At 62.6% G+C, this 17,202-nt stretch overlaps 1 protein-coding gene across 1 annotated transcript in view; it reads right to left on the reverse strand.

The window, feature by feature from the left end:
• The window catches only part of SSPOP (SCO-spondin), a 56,786-nt gene that overhangs the window by 12,559 nt on the left and 27,025 nt on the right, over window positions 1-17,202 (reverse strand). Inside the window, exons 55-87 of the mRNA XM_074366803.1 lie at window positions 16,994-17,158; window positions 16,406-16,658; window positions 15,342-15,388; window positions 15,005-15,175; window positions 14,596-14,727; window positions 14,225-14,370; window positions 12,872-12,966; window positions 12,167-12,219; window positions 11,776-11,982; window positions 11,509-11,679; window positions 11,299-11,378; window positions 10,187-10,356; window positions 9,480-9,526; window positions 9,192-9,383; window positions 8,937-9,107; window positions 8,472-8,672; window positions 8,052-8,148; window positions 7,748-7,947; window positions 7,202-7,368; window positions 6,471-6,631; window positions 6,004-6,236; window positions 5,346-5,387; window positions 5,059-5,214; window positions 4,368-4,571; window positions 4,039-4,206; window positions 3,154-3,285; window positions 2,803-3,049; window positions 2,391-2,543; window positions 2,258-2,304; window positions 1,754-2,092; window positions 1,228-1,395; window positions 444-574; window positions 78-202 (exon numbers count right to left, since the gene is read on the reverse strand). Of these exons, the coding sequence (XP_074222904.1) occupies window positions 78-202; window positions 444-574; window positions 1,228-1,395; window positions 1,754-2,092; window positions 2,258-2,304; window positions 2,391-2,543; window positions 2,803-3,049; window positions 3,154-3,285; window positions 4,039-4,206; window positions 4,368-4,571; window positions 5,059-5,214; window positions 5,346-5,387; window positions 6,004-6,236; window positions 6,471-6,631; window positions 7,202-7,368; window positions 7,748-7,947; window positions 8,052-8,148; window positions 8,472-8,672; window positions 8,937-9,107; window positions 9,192-9,383; window positions 9,480-9,526; window positions 10,187-10,356; window positions 11,299-11,378; window positions 11,509-11,679; window positions 11,776-11,982; window positions 12,167-12,219; window positions 12,872-12,966; window positions 14,225-14,370; window positions 14,596-14,727; window positions 15,005-15,175; window positions 15,342-15,388; window positions 16,406-16,658; window positions 16,994-17,158 (5,071 nt within the window). The remainder of the gene's footprint in view (window positions 1-77; window positions 203-443; window positions 575-1,227; window positions 1,396-1,753; window positions 2,093-2,257; window positions 2,305-2,390; window positions 2,544-2,802; window positions 3,050-3,153; window positions 3,286-4,038; window positions 4,207-4,367; window positions 4,572-5,058; window positions 5,215-5,345; window positions 5,388-6,003; window positions 6,237-6,470; window positions 6,632-7,201; window positions 7,369-7,747; window positions 7,948-8,051; window positions 8,149-8,471; window positions 8,673-8,936; window positions 9,108-9,191; window positions 9,384-9,479; window positions 9,527-10,186; window positions 10,357-11,298; window positions 11,379-11,508; window positions 11,680-11,775; window positions 11,983-12,166; window positions 12,220-12,871; window positions 12,967-14,224; window positions 14,371-14,595; window positions 14,728-15,004; window positions 15,176-15,341; window positions 15,389-16,405; window positions 16,659-16,993; window positions 17,159-17,202) is intronic.

The following is a 17,202-nucleotide window of genomic DNA, read 5'->3' on the forward strand; positions in this document are numbered from 1 at the left end:
GGGAACCCTTCCCTGCTCCTTGCCCCACTACTCGGCCCCAGCCCTCTGGTGCCACCTTCCCCACCCCCAACACTCACCACTCTTTGCAGCCCAGCTGCAAGTGGTCCCCAGGGGCCAGGGTCACCCCAGCCTCTTCTCCTGAGATGTGCTGGCAGTTACACTGCTCTGGAGGAACACAGCTACCAGCCTGCTCCAGCAGCCCCTGTGCAGAAGGGGACACAGACAGGGCTGCGTGGCAGTCATCACCACGCTGGCCCACAGCAGGTGCACGTGCGTACTGCTGAGTGAACAGGCACATGGCCATGAAGCAGAACGTGAAGAGCTGTCCAGAGGAAAGGTTTGCAGGAGAGGGGTCGCCATGGGCATCGTGGCGGGGAGGTGGTGCGGGAGGGTGGACCAAGGACTCCTCCTCCAGGGCCATCTCCCCTGGCTCCACGCCTCACCTTGGGGCAGTAGCAGCCAGGCTGGCAGGGTGGCAGGTCCTGGCAGAGCTGATGGCTCAGGTGTGTGGCACAGAGCCCAGTGCAGGGGGAGCCACAGGCCTGGAACTCAAAGGGAGGTGTGCAGCTGTCCTCTGGAGGAGAGAGGCAGGCAGGCTGGTGGGGGCGCGGGGGGCAACCCAGAGACACCCTCTGCTTCTCAAGCCCAGAGTGCATAGTGCACAGTCCCATTATGTCCCTGTGGTCACTCAGGAAGTGTGCAAGTCTGCCCCCCCGCTGCATGTAAGGACTGACCAGTGACAGACACCCCAGGATGCACCCACTTGGCCCCAGTGGGTGCCCCAGGGAAGGGTCAGGACCATTTGGACCTTGAAAAGCCAGGAAGCTGCATGGAGCTCGGGGCCTGGTACTGGCAGGCGCTCAGGGGACTGGCAGATGGGAGACAGAGGGGCAGAGATGGAGGGCAGCTACGGCAGGAAGCGGACAAGACCCACTGTGCCTGGGGACAGCTACAGCGGACAAGCCACAGATGGTCTGCAGCGGCAAAGTGGGAAAGCCATGGTGAGGGCTTGGAGGGTGGGGAAGGCGGGGAGCAGCTGTGAGGAGAGTAGCTGAGGGCAAGGCAGGGAGTAAGTGTCTGCTGAGGGCAAGGTCAGCGCAGGTGCAGGCGACTCAGGTCCTGGGGACACTGAGGCTCACTCCGAGTGGAGCTGGGGGGCCCAGTGGGGACCCTGAAAGTCCCCTGCCAGGGTTCGGCCCCCTGCCTTCTCGCTCCTTGGGGCCTCACCAGAGCAGTTGCCGGTGAGGCAAGGCCGGAAGTGGCCGTCCAGTCGTGTGCAGGGGGCGCTCTCCCTGGCCCCTCTGGGCACTGGTCCCTGGTGTCGGTAGCGCTGCTGGACCGGCACCTGGCATGAGCATTGTGTCCAGCTGCTCCAGCTGCTCCACACACACTCCTCTAGGGACCAAGTTGTGGGGGGTGGTCAGCCAGGGGCCTCTCTGGGCTCCCCAGTCTCTCTCCTACCTGCCCTCCTCTTCACCCCAGCCTGAGCCAGCACCCTGAACAGGAAAAGGGCAAAAGGAAGCCCAGAATTCCAAAAGGCCCCAGCTGGCTGGCTTCTCTGTGAGAAAGGTCACATCTCAAAGGGCTCTAAAGGAACAGATGGTGGGAAGAGAAAAGGAACTAAAATAGAATATTGGGACAGGATAGATATAAGTACATTTTGAGGGGACAATCTGGGAGTTGGGAAAACATTATTCCCGAATCTTCCCAAGGTCAGAAGCTGGAGGGGGTGTCACTTCTGGTGCACACTCACCCAGGCAGGCTCCTGGGTAGCAGGCCTGGGTGTCCAGGTGAAGGAAGGTACCATTGCAGGTGGGGTCGGCCAGTGGGCAGGGGCAGGACCCAGAGCGGGAGGCCAGGCCTGGGCCACAGCTGCGGGAGCAGGGCCCCCATGAGCCCCAGGAGCAGGCATCCAGCAGCTTCAGGCAAGGCTGCTGCCCGCAGGGCTGGGTCTGGGTGTCCGGGCCCAGGCAGGAGGGCCCCTCTGGGCGAGGGACTGAAGCCACGCAGACCCGCGTGCGGACCTGGTTTCCACCTCCACAGGAGACAGGGCAGTCGGACCAGGGGGACCACGGGGTCCAGGCCCCAGGCACTGTGGGAGGGCACAGGGAGGTTAAAGTCAGAGGGAGCATCATGGCACAGGGGCCGGCTGGTGGAGACACAGGCAGGAGGGGAATGTGGACACGGAACAAGCAGGTGGACGGCAAGGCATGAAGCCAGTGGGGTAGGAGGTGAGGACTGAGATGAGACACCAGACCTGCACACTCGGTGTCTTCACAGGCGACGCCCTCCGGGGTGCAGGAGCTGAGGAGAGGAGCCCAGATTCAGGGACACTCCTGTCCAGCAGGACAGCCCTGGCCACCCTGCCCCTGCCTCTGCCCTGGGCTTACCACTGCTGGCACTCGCCCTGCTGCCAGCTGTCCCCCAGGAGTCGGGAGCGGGAACCGTGAAGGCACAGGGGTGGGCACGGAGGCTGAGGGCAGGGCTGGCTCTGGGACTGCTCTTCCCGACACTCGGGGGCCCACGAGCCCGACGTGGAAGACCTGGACGGGGCCCGGGGCAGAGAAGGTGAGAGATGGCCCAGGGCCCTTTGTCACCTTCGGGCTCCTGGTGAGACCTTGACAGGAAAACCCAGGATGGGCTTGGAGGTGGCTAAGGAAAGGCAAAGATGACCAAGGACCAGGGCTGAGGCCAGGGCACGGGTGCGTGCAAAGTCACCGATGAGGCAGGATCCAGGGACTGAGTGTCAGGGAGGGAGATCCGGGTGGGGAGAGGTGACATTAGCCTGGCGCAGCCCCATACCGGAAGCGGCTCTGCTGCCCCGCGGGCCCACACGAGTGGCTGCAGCGACTCCAGGCTGACCAGCGGCTCCAGGCGCAGTGGGCAGGAGGCGGGCAGGGCTGAGCCGTGCAGGAGAGCCGCCCGGCCCGGCACGTGCAGTTGTTGCAGGCCTCCTGGTGCTGGCTCCCCGGGGCCCAGGTGCGGCCCTGGGCGTCTGTGCACTCGCAGTGACCCTTTCGCACACAGCCGCCGTCCTGCTCCAGGAAGCCTGCAGGGAGGAGGCCCTCCAGAGCTGAGGCCAGTGCCCTGGGGCCCCCCCTGCCTTCCCGCTGAGCCATCCTGCCATGCCTGAAGGGTCTGGGCAGCACCTACCCTCCGAGCAGCGGCAGCCCAGCTGGCAGGCCTGGCCGTCCTGACACACGATCCCCTCCTGGAGGTCTGAGCAGCGGCGGGGGCAGCGGTTGGCGCAGCTGACCACCTCCATGCCTGCTGGACAGCCCTCCTCTGGGCAGATGGGGAGGACCAGAGTCAAGCGGGCCCTAAGCCCTGGGGCTCAGAAACCCTCCCCCTGCCTGATCAGGGGCCACCCTTGCTGCATGTTGGTGCCCATGGAAACACGGGGCCCTGGGGAGACCCTGGGATTGGGACATTCTGAGTGAGAGTCAGTCCTCTCACCCGAGTTCCCAGCACCAACCTGCACCCAATAATGTTTGTTGAGCTGAGCTGAATTTAGGCACCTAAAAACAACATTTTCACCGATGTGGCTCCTTTGTGTTCGTCTTGAGATGGATGGAAGACAATGTCAGAGTGTAAGGGTGTCCTAACAGAGGTGGTGGGCCTTACAGTAAGCAGGGCCCACGGGGTCAATGAGCTTGGACGGATCAATCACAGAAGGAGCTGAAGCCTTGGGGGCTTACCGCCTGCCTGGCTCAGGCCACACCCCAGGCACCAGGTATGCTCATGATGTCACCCTCAAACCCCCTGAAAATCTTGAAGGGGTGGTTCCAGGAACTGAGGGTGGGGCAAAGCAGAGAAAATGAGGTCTAATCCCGGGGTACGGGCCAGTAGCAGCTCATTCCTGGCCACTGGGAGGCCTTGCCCGATGCCCAGATCCCACCATCCACCCGCAAGGCTGGACAATGAGGTAACAGCCTGTCCCCCGTCTACGTCACACAGTGATGTGGGGGATGAAACTGGGGGTGGGGAAGCTTTGCAGAGTGCACAGGCAGGAGGGGCCCACTGTCCTCACTGCCATACCACAGGGCATGGGATTGCAGAGCCGAGCATGGTGCCTCTCCCCGACACAGGGGGCACCCCCGTTCTTGGGTGGGGGGCTCGAGCAGCTGCGGCTCCTCAGCGATCGCCCTCCTCCACAGCTCCGGTCACACCAGGACCAGGGGCTCCAGCGTGACCAGCCTCCGGGCACTGTGCGGGAAAGAGAAGAGCCACACGAGGGGCCTGGCTCAGACAGGGGCTCCCACATGTCCCGGGAGCCTGGGGCCGAGTCCTGCGCTAGAGGTGAAAGGGGCACAGGGGCCACAGATGCCAAGGGAGGGCATACCCTGGTCCTCACCAGCCCACCTCACCTGGGCAAGCACGCAGGTTGCAGAAGCGGTGCTCCTGGTAGGCGGTAAGGATGTCGGGGCACCAGTGGCCGCCGGGCCCTGGGGGGTGGTATGCCCGCAGGCGGCGCTGCTGGCCCACCCCGCAGCTGCGGGAGCAAGGTTCCCACGGGGCCCAGGGGGTCCAGGAGCAGTTCCCAGCCACGCAGCCAGGGCACAGGGGCAGCTCTGCAGGACAGGACGAAGCTGAGCTGGAGCCAGCCCCTCCTTCCCCAGTGACTTAAGTGCTGGCCTCCTCTGCCAGGGCCAACTAGGACCCCATCCAGAACTTTTGGTTCCCTTTTCAGATCAGATATCTACCGTTGTGTGGCTTTGGCAGCTGGGCCTCAGTTTATCCCTCTCTCATAGGGGACAGTAGTCCCAGGATCCCAGGACAGCTAAGGGATTTGGATGGGACCTTGTGGGGATGTCTGCTACACACGAGTGAGGATTTGCTGGAAGCTGACAAGGCTCCCTGATAGCTCTTGGGGTTGACAAAGAGGACCCAGGGGCCAGAGTCAGGCACAGATCCATGATCAGAAGTCAGGGTGAGAACTCGGTATTCACTTGAGGGGTATCAGATGTAGGGGTTGGGGGTTGGAATGAGTTGTCTCAGGGTGGATGTTGGGGTTAGAGCGGATTGTTGGGAGCCAGAGGTAGAGACTGGAAGGCGCACCTGTGCAAGAGGGCAGGTTGCAGGGGCGCTCCTGGGAAGTGAGCCCCCTGGTGCAGTTCGCCAGGCAGAGGCGGGTGCGGCTGCGCCAAGCAGGGTGAGCAGGGTCTGTGCAGCTGCCGGAGCAGGGGGACCACGGGGACCACAGGCCCCAGCCGCCTTGGGGGGAGAGGAATCTCCTGATGAGTCAGTCCCACAGCACGGCTGGGGAGGGAGGAGTCCCGTGCTTGCTCTTCCCAAATGGAGGGATGCAGGGAACCCGGGGCCAGAGCCCGAGGAATCGGGGATACCTGGAAGGCCTGTCACTGGCTCCACCGTGGACCCTGCAGCTCCTGTGCCAAAAGAAAACCCTGCTCAGAAGTGTTTCCCAGGCTGCAGTCCACCAGGACCAAGCCCAAGGCTGGTGGCCAAGTTCCAAACCTGTCTCTGTCTGGTTCAGACAGACACTCCAGGCCCCAACCAAGCACAGCACTTGCTCACGGTGCCAAGGCCTTTGCTCAAGCCATTCCTGCTACCTGGCATCCTTCCCCTCCAATGCTTGTCAAAATCCTCTCCATCCTTCAAACCCCCTCAAATGCTGCATCCTCCAGGAAGCCCTCCTAAACTGTCCCTCTGGGAGAATTCTCAACTTCCTCCAAATTCCCCAGCACATGCGCCCTCCTATAGGGCTCACCACGTGCTGAAATGGGTTCTCTGAGCCCCTCGATTCCAGGGTCAGAGTCCTCACTTTCCCACCCCACCAACACACACATAGTACAGTGTGTTTGACAAGAGCTCCAGAAATTTGATCGAATGGGCCTGAACAGAAGAGAAACAGAGAGTTAGAAGGTGAGAGGAAGAGAGACCAGAGCTGGCAGCACGGATGGACAGAGACAGGAAAGGACAAAGGGCCAGCTGAAGTGGGTTGGGCCAGCCAGACTCTGCCCGGCCCCCTCCCTCCTCCCTCACCTGGGCAGTCCGGGCTGGGGCAGTACTCGAGGTCCTGGTGGGGCCCGTGGCAGCCCTGGCCACCGGGAGTGAGCGTGGGGTGCGCACACTGGCGGTGGCGGGTGCGGGTGCCCAGCCCGCCACAGGAGCGGGAGCATGGGCCCCAGGGGCCCCAGGGACCCCAGGGACCAAAGCCACCATCAGCCTGGGAGCAGTTCCCGACGAAACAGGACAGCTTCCCATGCACACAGGAGCTGGGGAGAAAGTGTGGGAACGAGGGGCCTGGCAGGACAGACCCAGGGAGAAAGGAGTGTGGCAAATATTTTAGCCCCAAGGGGCGAGGAGATGAAGCCAGGGTTGGTCCACATCAAGCGGGGGGTGGGGGTGAGGGGGAAGGTGGGGCAGGCAGCACAGGGCCCCCCTGTCCTTTCATCCTCTAACCCCCTCCCTCCACCTCAAATCTCCCGCACCCTCATCGTCCCCCTCACCAGTTGCTGCAGCCTGTATGGAGGCTCTGACCTGAGCCCAACTCATCTCCAGGCCCAAGGAGCTGACCACCCTCTCCCAGAATGGGTGGGTGGGCCCCAGGGTCAGTGCTGGCAGCTCCCAGCTCCTGTAGCAGCGCGGCTGTCAGCACACAGGGGCACTCCTGGGGGTGGGAGCAGAGGAGAAAGTGCAGGGGCTCAGGCTGGAGCCACCCGCTGGGGCCAGCCCTCTGCACCTGTGCACATCCTCAGAAGGGGCAGTGAGGAAGGGTGTGAGAGGGAGAAGGGGCAGAGAAGAAAGGGGGTGGGGGAAGGCCCTGGGGGAGGGCTCTGCACCCCAGGAGAGCACGTCCAGGAGCAAGTGGGGCGTTCACCTGAGTCAGGGGTGTGAATGTGAGACGTGCGAGGGTGAGATGGCGAGGAGGCTCTCCCGTGCGGAGCACTTAGCTGGGACCCGGCAGGGTCAACAGAGGCCCTTACAGGATGGGACATGGAGGGAGTGACGAGGAGGAAGGGCCTCAGGCAGGAATCGGAACACCTGAGTTTGTGTCTAGCTTTGCAGGTAACTGTCTCCTGACGTGGTGTGTCCCTTCCCCTCGCTGGGGTCAGTGTCACCAGCTCTAAGTCAGGAGACTTAGAGGCTGTCCAGAGGCCATCGGGTCTGCAAAGGGGAGAGTTGATGGCGGGGGGAGGGGAGAGGAGGGCCCTGGGCTCCTGGCAGAATGAGGTCTAACCTGGACACAGGCCAAGCGGTGCTGGAAGGTGCCCTCAGGGCAGTGACAGCCTTCCTCGCAGCCCTCGGAGAAGCAGCCCACCTGCCGAGTGACGTGGGTGCAGGAGAAGGGGCACTCCTCGCCGGGCCAGCACTCCCGGTACAGACGCCCGGCCGGGCAGCCTGCCTCTGAGGCAACAGTCACGTCTGAGGGCCCAGCTCCGGCCCACGCCGCCCTCGCTGCCTACTTCTGTGCCCGCCCCACGACCCGCCTCTCCTTACCCCAATACCCATCCCCCCACGGCCCCCAAGTCGCTCTGCCAATGCCCTCCCTGGGCCGTATCCCTCAGGGCCCATGTCACACCCACCCCTACAGTCTCTCTCACCCCGACACAGCCCGAATCTGCCCACTCCCTCCTCCACCTGCCTGTCACTGGCCTGGGTAAGGGGCAGCATGGGGAGACGGAGTGGGAGAGTTCAAACGGCACCTGTGAGTCAGGGTCAAAGGCCAAGATGGGCCTCAAACCTAAGTCAGAGCGTCCGGGGCAGAGCCTGCTCTGGGGCTCACCTCGGCAGACCTGGGTGTGGCAGGTGCGGCTCTGGCGGGCAGGCCCGGGGCAGGGGGGCCGGGCACAGCGCCGGGAGCGCAGCTGCTCCCCTCCCCCACAGGAGACGCTGCAGTCCTCCCAGGGGCCCCAGGAGCTCCACGCCCCGGGGCCTGGGCAGTCGGGCACCTCCTGGCACTGCAGGATGCCCGCCACACAGGTGCTGGGGACAAGGAAGCGGGCTTTAGGAGACAGGGCCCTGCCCACTCACCTGAGGGCCTATTGCCTGGCTGGCAGCCCACCCCCTCCCAGGCCCCCTTGGCTCACCAGTTGTCACATGGCCCCGTCACCACCTCCCCGGGTTCCAGGCTCTCCCAGGAGCTGAGCCTAGACCCTGCTGACCGGCTCTGGTTCTCAGGGATCCCTGAGGGCACAGGAGTCGAGGAGGGCCCTTCAGAGAGCTCGGTCCCTCTTCTGAGTCTACAGCCTCCTCCCTCCCTCCTATCAGACTCCACCCCATGACGATCCGGATTCTGGACATAGTAGATGGAAGCCCCAAGATGGACTAGCCCAGGGATGTAGGAGGATGAGGAGGGACCGAGGCCTAGAGCATTGGAAAGGCCAGGACTTGCCTACTCCAGTGCTGCAGCCCCAGATTGGCCCCCACAGGCAGAGCGGCAGGGGCCAGGCAGGCGGATGCTGCCGTGCTCCGGGGGCCTGTGGGCAAGGGCGAGGAAAGGCACTGACCCATGGCTCCAGGCTGGAACTGGCAGCGGCATTGTGCAGGGGACACACAAAGGCCGTCCTGGGACAGCTGGCCGGGGGGGCACCCACAGCTGGGCTGGCAGCCCATTGAGCCTGGCTGGCACACGACCCCGAGGGACAGGTCCTGGCAGGAGCGGAGACAGGGCCACCCACAGGGGAGAAGGCCCTGGCCACCTACACAGTCTACAGCAGGAGGGAAGTAGAGAGAGTGAGTGCTGAGTGGGGGTCCATCCTGGGGAATCCCGGCAGTTGGGTGACAAGCCCTCCGCCCATCCCCATCACCGGCTCAGACCTCGCACCTTGCCCCAGCTCCATGGGGTGAGTGACCTAAGGGCTGTTCCTCAAAGCAAGTAACATGCATGTATGTTAGGGGAGGTGGTCAAAGGTCGAGACAGCATCTCCCTAGCCTTACCAGGGACCCTCCCAGGCCTCTGCGGAAGCCCTCACCCGTGCATTGAGAGGAATTTCCCTGGCAGGGCCGAGTCTGCCTGTGGCCCCCAGGGCAGGGCCGGCCTCCCTCAGGGGTGGGGGGCCAGCTACACTCTCGACTCCGATGGGACTGCCCCAGGCACACGTCACAGGGAGACCATGGTCCCCATGGGCTCCAGGCTCCATCCACTGTGGCAGGAAAACAGAATCATCTCTCTGTCTGAGGAGGTCCCAGCCTACTGGGATTGGAGCAAACCAGTGGGGGCATCTCACCTGGGCACTCAGGAGGGCTGGCACAGGTCTCCCTCTGATGCTGAGCCCCCGCCTCCCCTGCCTCCCCGGGGCACGGGGCCCCTCCGTGTTGAGGAGCCGGGCAGGTGCAGGCTCTGGCGCGGGTCCTCGTCTGGCCCCGGCAGGGCAGGGAGCACGCTGTCCACTCTGACCACGGGCACCAGCTGCCAGGCACTGTCGGGGAGAAGGGCGGACATCCTTTCCCTGGTCCCAGCCCTCCCTGCACCCCTGGGCTGCTTCTCCTCACCTCCCTCTGAGTGGAGTACATACCTGGGCAAGGCAGCTCTGTGCAGGTCAGCCTCCCCTCCGAGCAGGTGCTGGATGGGGCATGCAGGCACAGGAGGGAGAGAACAGCTCAGTCCTGCCCTCCACACACACCCCTCCTCACCTGCGTCTTCCCCCATTTCCTCCCCCTTTCCCTCTGAGGTCTCAGGGCCCCCTCCTCATTCTCTAGCACCTCCGGATCCTGCTCCCTGTCCCACTCAAGGCCCTCTCAGGTGTCCTACGGGGAAATGGTCACAGGTCATCTGCTGCTGATGGGGGCCAGACTGCAGGAGAAACAGCACACGGCCACCCCTCCCCCAGCACTGCGCACGCCCAGCCCTCCGAAGTCTCCCAGAGCACAGACCCCCAGAGCCGGCTGCAGTTTCCCCACCTATTAGACAGGGGTCAGGGGGCCTGCCGAATCCTCTCAGGGCTTGTGGGAGTGCAACGTGCGTCAGCTGAGACCAGGAGAGCTCAGGTCCAGGAGACATGAAGTCCTGTCCTCACCCCTGCACCTGCACCTGCACCTGCATCCTGCCCACCTGGTGTGCTCTCACCCCTGCACCTGCATTCTGCCCACCTGGTGTGCCCTCACCCCTGCCCCTGCACCTGCATCCTGCCCACCTGGTGTGCCCTCACCCCTGCACCTGCATCCTGCCCACCTGGTGTGCCCTCACCCCTGCACCTGCATCCTGCCCACCTGCCCGCCTCACCAGTAGTTGCAGCCGTCGGGCCTCGCCAGCTGAGCACCCGGACGGTGCCGCTCCCCAGTGAGCAGGTCCAGGCAGGTGCAGTGGCTGGGCTGCACGCAGACGGCGCCATCGGCACTCAGCACCTGGCCCGGGGGGCAGTAACAGCCGGGCTGGCAGTGCCAAACGCAGTGCTGAGGGACAGCAAGGGAGGGCTCTGGTCATCCCGAAAACTGGACAGATGGAAGGGGGCGGGGTGGGGGTGCCCAGGTGGGAAGAAGAAGTGAAGCAGGAGGCTGCGGGGGCCGAGGGGAGAAGGGGACACTCCAGTCCGCAGCTGCTGTGTTCCGTATATAGTATATAGTTTATGCCGCGTTTCCACAGGAATTTCCCCTCCCGGGGAGGAGCAGGGAGAGAGGAGAGCCTGAGACGGGCTTCCCTGGGTGGGGTGTCCTCCAAACGTGAACCCCATGTAGCGCTGGGTGGGGACCCAGGCATCTCCCAGATCTACTAGAATGTGGGGAGCAGGGAACCGGAAAGCTGGGAAGGAGCTGGGGCTCCCTGGGGGAAGCCAGGACCAGGCACCACTCCTCGTCCTCCTGCCTCAGTGTGGGAGCCTCTTGCCCTCCTTGGACAAGCCCCAGTGGGGCCTCAAGGCACTGTCCGTTCTCCCCAGCTCTTCTCTCAGCACCTTTGATTCGGGGCTGCTTCTTCACCATAGCGCAGGCGCCATGGGACCGCGACACCATCTGCCTGCCTGTGTCCCTCTCCATGGTCCTGGGCCGGCGCTCGGTGAATAGCCCCACACCCCAGCACACACACGCACGCACGAGTGCACAGAGTCAAGGTCTGTGCATGGACACGCCCTGAGGTTTAAGATGATACAGTGGGATGACTGCCCCTTCCTATGTGTTTTTGCTGTTTTTGTAATAAAATGTTTAAAATGAGAAACTGTTTGCTGCAAAGAAGACAAGGGCTGCTGGGTGAGGCTCACTCTCTGCTTCTCTGGAACAAGGGGGAGCCAGCCTGGTGGGCGCTGACCCCCTAAACTGTGGGGCGGCCCCATGTCAGAGGCACCACACCCCAAAGCCACACCCTGCCGTCAGGCAAATTGACCCTCAGGAGCCCAGACTTACCACAAGGTCATCACAGGAGCGAGGACAGGGAGGGCCACAGGTGCTGTATTCGGCCCCTTGGATGGCAGTGCAGTTGGTCACTGGCGTGGTGGGGAGGACAGGATGGGCTGAGAGCTGTGCGGTCACCTACCCTGGCCTATCTCCCCGTAATGCTCCCTGGAGCTCTCCCACCTCCGCTCCTTGACCCCTACCCCCATCCCTGGCAGGTACCTGGGCAGGGCAGAGCCTGGCAGGCCGCCCCCTGGGCCTGAGGCCCCTCGCAGTAATCCCCCAGGCCCTGGGGTGGGGGCTGGTCACAGGCCCGGGTCCGGCTCCGCAGGCCTCCCCCACAGCTCCGGCTACAGCTAGACCAGGGCCCCCAAGGGCCCCAGTCCCCAGCTCCTGGGAGGCAGCAGAGGAAGGAGTGGTGAGGGCCTTGGCTGGGGCCAGGGCAGCCGGTGCTAGGTGGTGGGGCTCCACAGGGCGTGAGGGACTCACGGTCACACCCCGGCAGGAGGCAGGGCTCCTCCTCTGCCTCAGGGCCTGGGCAAAGAGGTGGCGCCGAGGCCGGTGGGGGCAGCAGTGCCCCACTGGATGGTGCCACACTGGGGGGCCTGGTGCAGAAGCGGTGTCGGTGGCGTCGGGCAGGGCCACAGGAGGCCGAGCACTCGCTCCATGGGGTCCAGGGTGACCACGTGGGCTGACCTGGGGGTGGACAGGAGGGAGAGGCAGAGAGAGGACAGAGCAAGCAGAGGCTGGAGGCGCCCAAAGGGCTGGGGGCAAAGTGCGGGCCACAGGCAAGAGCGCCCCTCCTCCCTGTGCCCACCTCTCCCCAGGGCTTCCCTCCCCAGCCCCAGCGCGGGCCTCTGCAGGGAGGCCCCCTTCTCACCCTCCTCACAGGGCCAGGAGGTGCAGTTGGTAATGAGCCCAGAGACACAGGAGCTGGAGAAGGGGCAGCAGAGGGTCGGGTGCTGTTATAGGCTGAATGGGTCCCCTCCGAATCACATGTTGGAGTCCTAACACGTGACTGTGACTGCAGAACGTGACTTCATTTGGAGAGAGGATCTTTACAAGAGTGATCTAGTTAAAATGAGGTCATTAGGGTGACCTTAATCTGACACGACCAGTGTCCTTGTACAGAGGAAGACGACATGAAGACACAGGGAGGACACAGCCACGTGAAGCTGGACTGGGGGGCTGCAAGCGGGGAAGGCCGAGGGTTGCCCACGAACTCTGGCAGAGGCAGGCCTGGAACAGACGCTCCCTCACAGCCCTCAGGAGGAACCAGCCCTGCCAACACTGGGGTCTTAGATTTCTGGTCTCCAGAACTGTGAAAGGATAAACTCTGGGTTCAAGCCACCCTGCCTGCGGTGTAGCTGCAGCTGCCCCAGCAGCCCGAGCTGCGTGGGAAGAGGGAGCTGCGTGGGGAGGGCGTGGGTGAGGGGCGCCAGCAGGCTTGGCCCCAGAGAGCTGGCCGCTGGGCCTGTGGGAAGGGGTGTCTCTGTGGCCCTTCGAAGGCCAACAGCCTCTGGCACTGAGGAGAGACAGAGGCATTCTCAGTGTCACGGGGCCATTGCAGGGGGAGGGAGCTCACCAGTTCTCACAGGAATGAAGCACAGCACTGCCCGGGGGGTGGAGGCGCCCCCCGTGGGCACAGGGGCAGTCCTGGGTGGGCACACACACATTGTTCTGGAACCAAAAACCCTCCATCACTTTCCAGTTTCCTGCCTGGTCTGTCCCCCAAGTCAGAGCTCAGCAACCACTTCCACAGGCGTTCCCCCTCCAATGCCGCGGATGCGTCCTCCGAACATTGCATCTCTGCCCGCTCCCCAAAGCCAGGCGAAAGCACCATCAGGTGCAGGGCCACGGAGAGGGGCATGGACCCCCGACTTCTAGGAGGAAAGACCAATCTCCAACTGCAGGACACAGGACTGAACTGTCAAATCCATGGAAACAACTAACAAAATACGAAAAGTGTGATTCATACAAAACTATGTAAAAATAAACAAAACGAAACCAACAAAACTATGTCTGGGCGTTTGGACAGAAGTTGCTAGTGTTTCAAATTGAAAAACATAGCCATCCAGCAGCACACGATTCAAAGTCAGATGTCCTGAAGTGCCCTGGGAAGCACTTAACCGTCCCACAGGCTCTGATGACTAGGGACACTGTTACCCCAATTTTACAAGTGGAGAAACCGAAGCACAAGCTACTCAGCCCAAGGTCACAGAGCTGCTAGTCTAACAGCCTGACTCCCCACTGGAGTCTGTCCCTTAACCAGGGCCCATGGTTCAGCAGCGTCTCTATAAGCCCACCCCACTGCCCCACGGGCTTTTGTCCAAACTCCACCACCCCCACTGCATTTGCCAGACCTGGTCCCCACCACCTTCCAACTGGAATGGCTGCCTCCCTGCTCTCCATCCACATCCTCCAATCTCTGGTGGTCACGTTGGGGAACCACCTCCTCCAGGAAGCCCACCATCACAGACCCCGCCCCCCCTCAATCTGTATCACGTGCTCTGCAATGTGCAGAGCTCACATCCTGAGTATCACACGGGTCTGTCTTCATTGCCAGGGCTCTGGGTCTGCCTTCCCCAGACTGGCGGCTCCTGGAGGGCAGAGCCTGCTCTTCCCCACAGAGTAGCCCAGCCCAGGACTGAGCTTGCAGGAGGTGCTAGGGTGATAACATAAGAGGAGAGAGCACTCAAGCAGGCACAAATCATAAAGACCTTCTAAACGAATCACCATTTTACAAACAGGAAAACAGAGGCCAAGACCGGAATGCCACTCGCCCATGGTCACCTGCCGGTTGCTGGCTGAGCAGAGCCATGCCCCCTGAGTTCAGTGCTCCATCTTCAACTCTGCAGGGTTGCCCTGTCTCCAGCTCCACACTCTTGGCTCTGCCTCTGCCCAGTCCCCAACGAGGTCAGGCAGGGAGAACACTCACCAGCAGAAGTGTCCCAGACGGGCAGTAGCAGCCAGGGTGGCAGGGCTGGTCAGTCCCTCTCGGGGTGCTAAGCTCTGCACAGGAGGCAGGGCCCTGGGCACAGTCCAGCCACTGCTTGCCTGGGGGACACACACCAGGCACTGGCCCTGGGGACACAGAGATTAACAGCTCAGTCCAGACACACTCAGCTCTCCCCCGGACTCCCACCCTGGGAGAGATATCGGCTCTGGGTGTGGCCAGGGAGGTCAGGGGCTGCACAGGAGCTCAGGGAGAGGGGTCCCTGGGGTGACAGGGAGGGGGTGATGGAGCCCTGGGTGGTGTGGGGATGAGAAGTGAGGGCGGGGCGTGGAGGAGAAAATGGATGCCCTCACCTGCACAGGGCTGCAGGCCACAGGTGGAGAAGTCCACGGGGCTGTTCCGGCCACTCCCTCGGGTGCGATTCCGGTAGCCACCGCCACAGGGCACAGAGCACAGAGACCAGGGGCCCCACTCCTCCCCAGGACCTGTGGGTGACACCCAGGCCCTGTCTCCCACACCCAGACACCCAGTCACTCTTCCTCCTGGACCCCAGACACCTACGGCATCACATCGCACCTCCTCGGGAGGACCTGGAACAGGGCTGACCCCAGGGAGGACCCGTCTTAGGGCTCTCTGGGGACCACAGCTTCATGGCATCCCCCGGGGAAGGCCCTTGCACCTCTCCTGGGTCTGGATGGGAGTGACGAGGAGTGTTCCTGGCTCCTCTCTGGAGGGTTTGAGGACCTCGGTCCCAACTCTCACCTCGACACGGCCTCAGACTGCAGAATTCAGCCTCCATGCTGGGGCCCTGGCACGCAGCGCCCCCGAAGGCAGCAGGGGGCGCAGTGCCCGCCCGGAAGCGCCGCCGAACACCCACGTTGCAGCTGCGGCTGCAGAGACTCCACGGGGTCCATGGGCTCCAGCCGCAGGCCACTGCCAGGGCGGGCGCCAGGAGAGAGGCACAGGATGTGTGAAACCAGGTCAGGTCATCCCTGGGGCACCCCGACACCACCAGGCTTGATTACTGAAGGGGCCAGCATCCCCTCTGGCCTCTGAGAACCCACCACTGCCGACTCCTGGGCCCTGAGCGTGGGGGTACCTGGGCAGGGCTCCGAGGTGCACACCATCTCACCAGAGGTACAGGTGCTGCAGAGAGAGGGCCCAGTGAGGCCAGGACCAGCCCCTGCCCCTTGGAGCACTGGGTACCTGTCCCCAGGGAGAAGCGGCCAGGACCACCGTGTCCACCACACAGAAGGGAAACCCGAGGGTCTGGGAAGCAAAGCAAGTTGCCTTGTGTCCCATATGAAGTTCAAGAGTAACCAAGGGTTCTCCTCCAGTCCGTTCCTCACAATTCCACCCGCCGTGGGCTCCCTGACACCCCCAGGCACTGCACTGCCCTTTGCCCTGTGGTTTTTATCAAGGAGTTGCCTTTTTATATTTTTTATTCCATTTGTATGTATTCAACACTGTGTAGAAATAACTCTGAGTGACTCTTCAGGGCCAGATACGGTGTATTCTGAAGGAGCTGACACTAGCTGGGTATTTTAAACCTTCTCCTCCCTTTTGCTTTTCTCCAATATTTTAAAGCCCATTTGTCAAATACGTGGGTGTCCCAGAAAAAGAATCTAAGGGAAAAAGCAAAAGAAAAAGAGGTGAGGGGAGAGGAAGAATGAAGGAGGGAATTGAGGGAGGGCCAGGGAACAGAAAATAAAAAGGAAAAAGAAAATGAACTGAAAGGAAACATAATGAAAGGGGGAAAAAAAAAGGAACGGGGTTAGTGCGCTCTCTGGCGGTCAGGTCTGGTTTCAGCTTTGAGTGTTGGATGCTTCAAGGTTTCTGAGCAGATTTCAAGTGAATTTCTCTCAGGAAGAGAAACAGAAGTAACTGGAAGGTCAACATAGAAGCCTCCCACCAGGTTCTAGTTCCATCATAAATCGCCTCACCCAGCTGAGCCTCAGTCTCCCCATGACTCTTTTGACAAAGAGTCCTTACAGTCGCCCACCCCTCCAGGCTGGGCAGAACCTTGTCCACTTCAACATTCTCAGGGCCCGGGCCCCGCACCACGGAGGCATGACGAACCTCCCGGTGCATGAGAGGCCACGCCTGCCCACCTCTGGAGCTCCTCGCCTATGCTCCCCCCGGCTTCCCAATGCTGGTGCCTACCAGTTGTTGCAGGAGTCCAGCTGGGTCACTGCTCCTGGTGCATAGAGCTGCCCATGCAGCTGGCAGGGGCACTGACTGAGGGGCAGGCAGCTGGTGTTGTGCAGGAAGAGGCCAGGGGGGCAGGAGCAGCCAGGGGTGCAGAAGCCGGTGCACTCCACCCCAGGGCCCTGTGCCAGACACAGCTGAGGGCACGGGCCCCCCTCCTGGTGGCACTGCTCTGCTGAGCGGAACACCATGTCCCCTGGGCACTGGGCTGGACAGGAAGACAGAGCCAGTCTCAGCAGGGACAGGCGGGAAGGGCAGGGAGATGGAGGGGTGGGAGGGAACCTGCATGCAGGTGACAGGGTGGCAGCTGGGAGGTCATCAGCACTGAGAAGCCAGAGGAAGCCCCCTCCCTCAGGGCACAACTGGTGCCCAGTCCCCAGCGGGTGGCAGCTGGAGGAGACACAGGGAATCCAGAAAACTCTCTCTTAGTTCAAGGCATGGAGGCAGAGGTCAGTCAGTGCCATGCTAAGGTAAGCAGGAAAAGGTTAACCCCCAAGTGTTGGCTGGACGTGGCCAGTGGGAGAATGTGCGGGGACTTGGCACCTGTGCAGGGCTGTGTGTTGCAGTCCCTGGTCTGGCTGTGGGGTCCTTGGCACCCAGGGTCCCCAGGAGCCGAGGCAGAACAGCTGCGCCCACGTGTCTGGATGCCTCCATCACAGGGGGCTGAGCAGGAGGACCAGGCGGCCCATGGAGCCCAGAGGCTCGGCACTGTCCAGGAGAGCCAACCGTCAGGGACACAGCAAAGCCAGCCA

This window comes from Camelus bactrianus, chromosome 7 (genome assembly GCF_048773025.1).
Source record: "Camelus bactrianus isolate YW-2024 breed Bactrian camel chromosome 7, ASM4877302v1, whole genome shotgun sequence".
In the NCBI taxonomy this organism is placed as follows: domain Eukaryota; kingdom Metazoa; phylum Chordata; class Mammalia; order Artiodactyla; family Camelidae; genus Camelus; species Camelus bactrianus.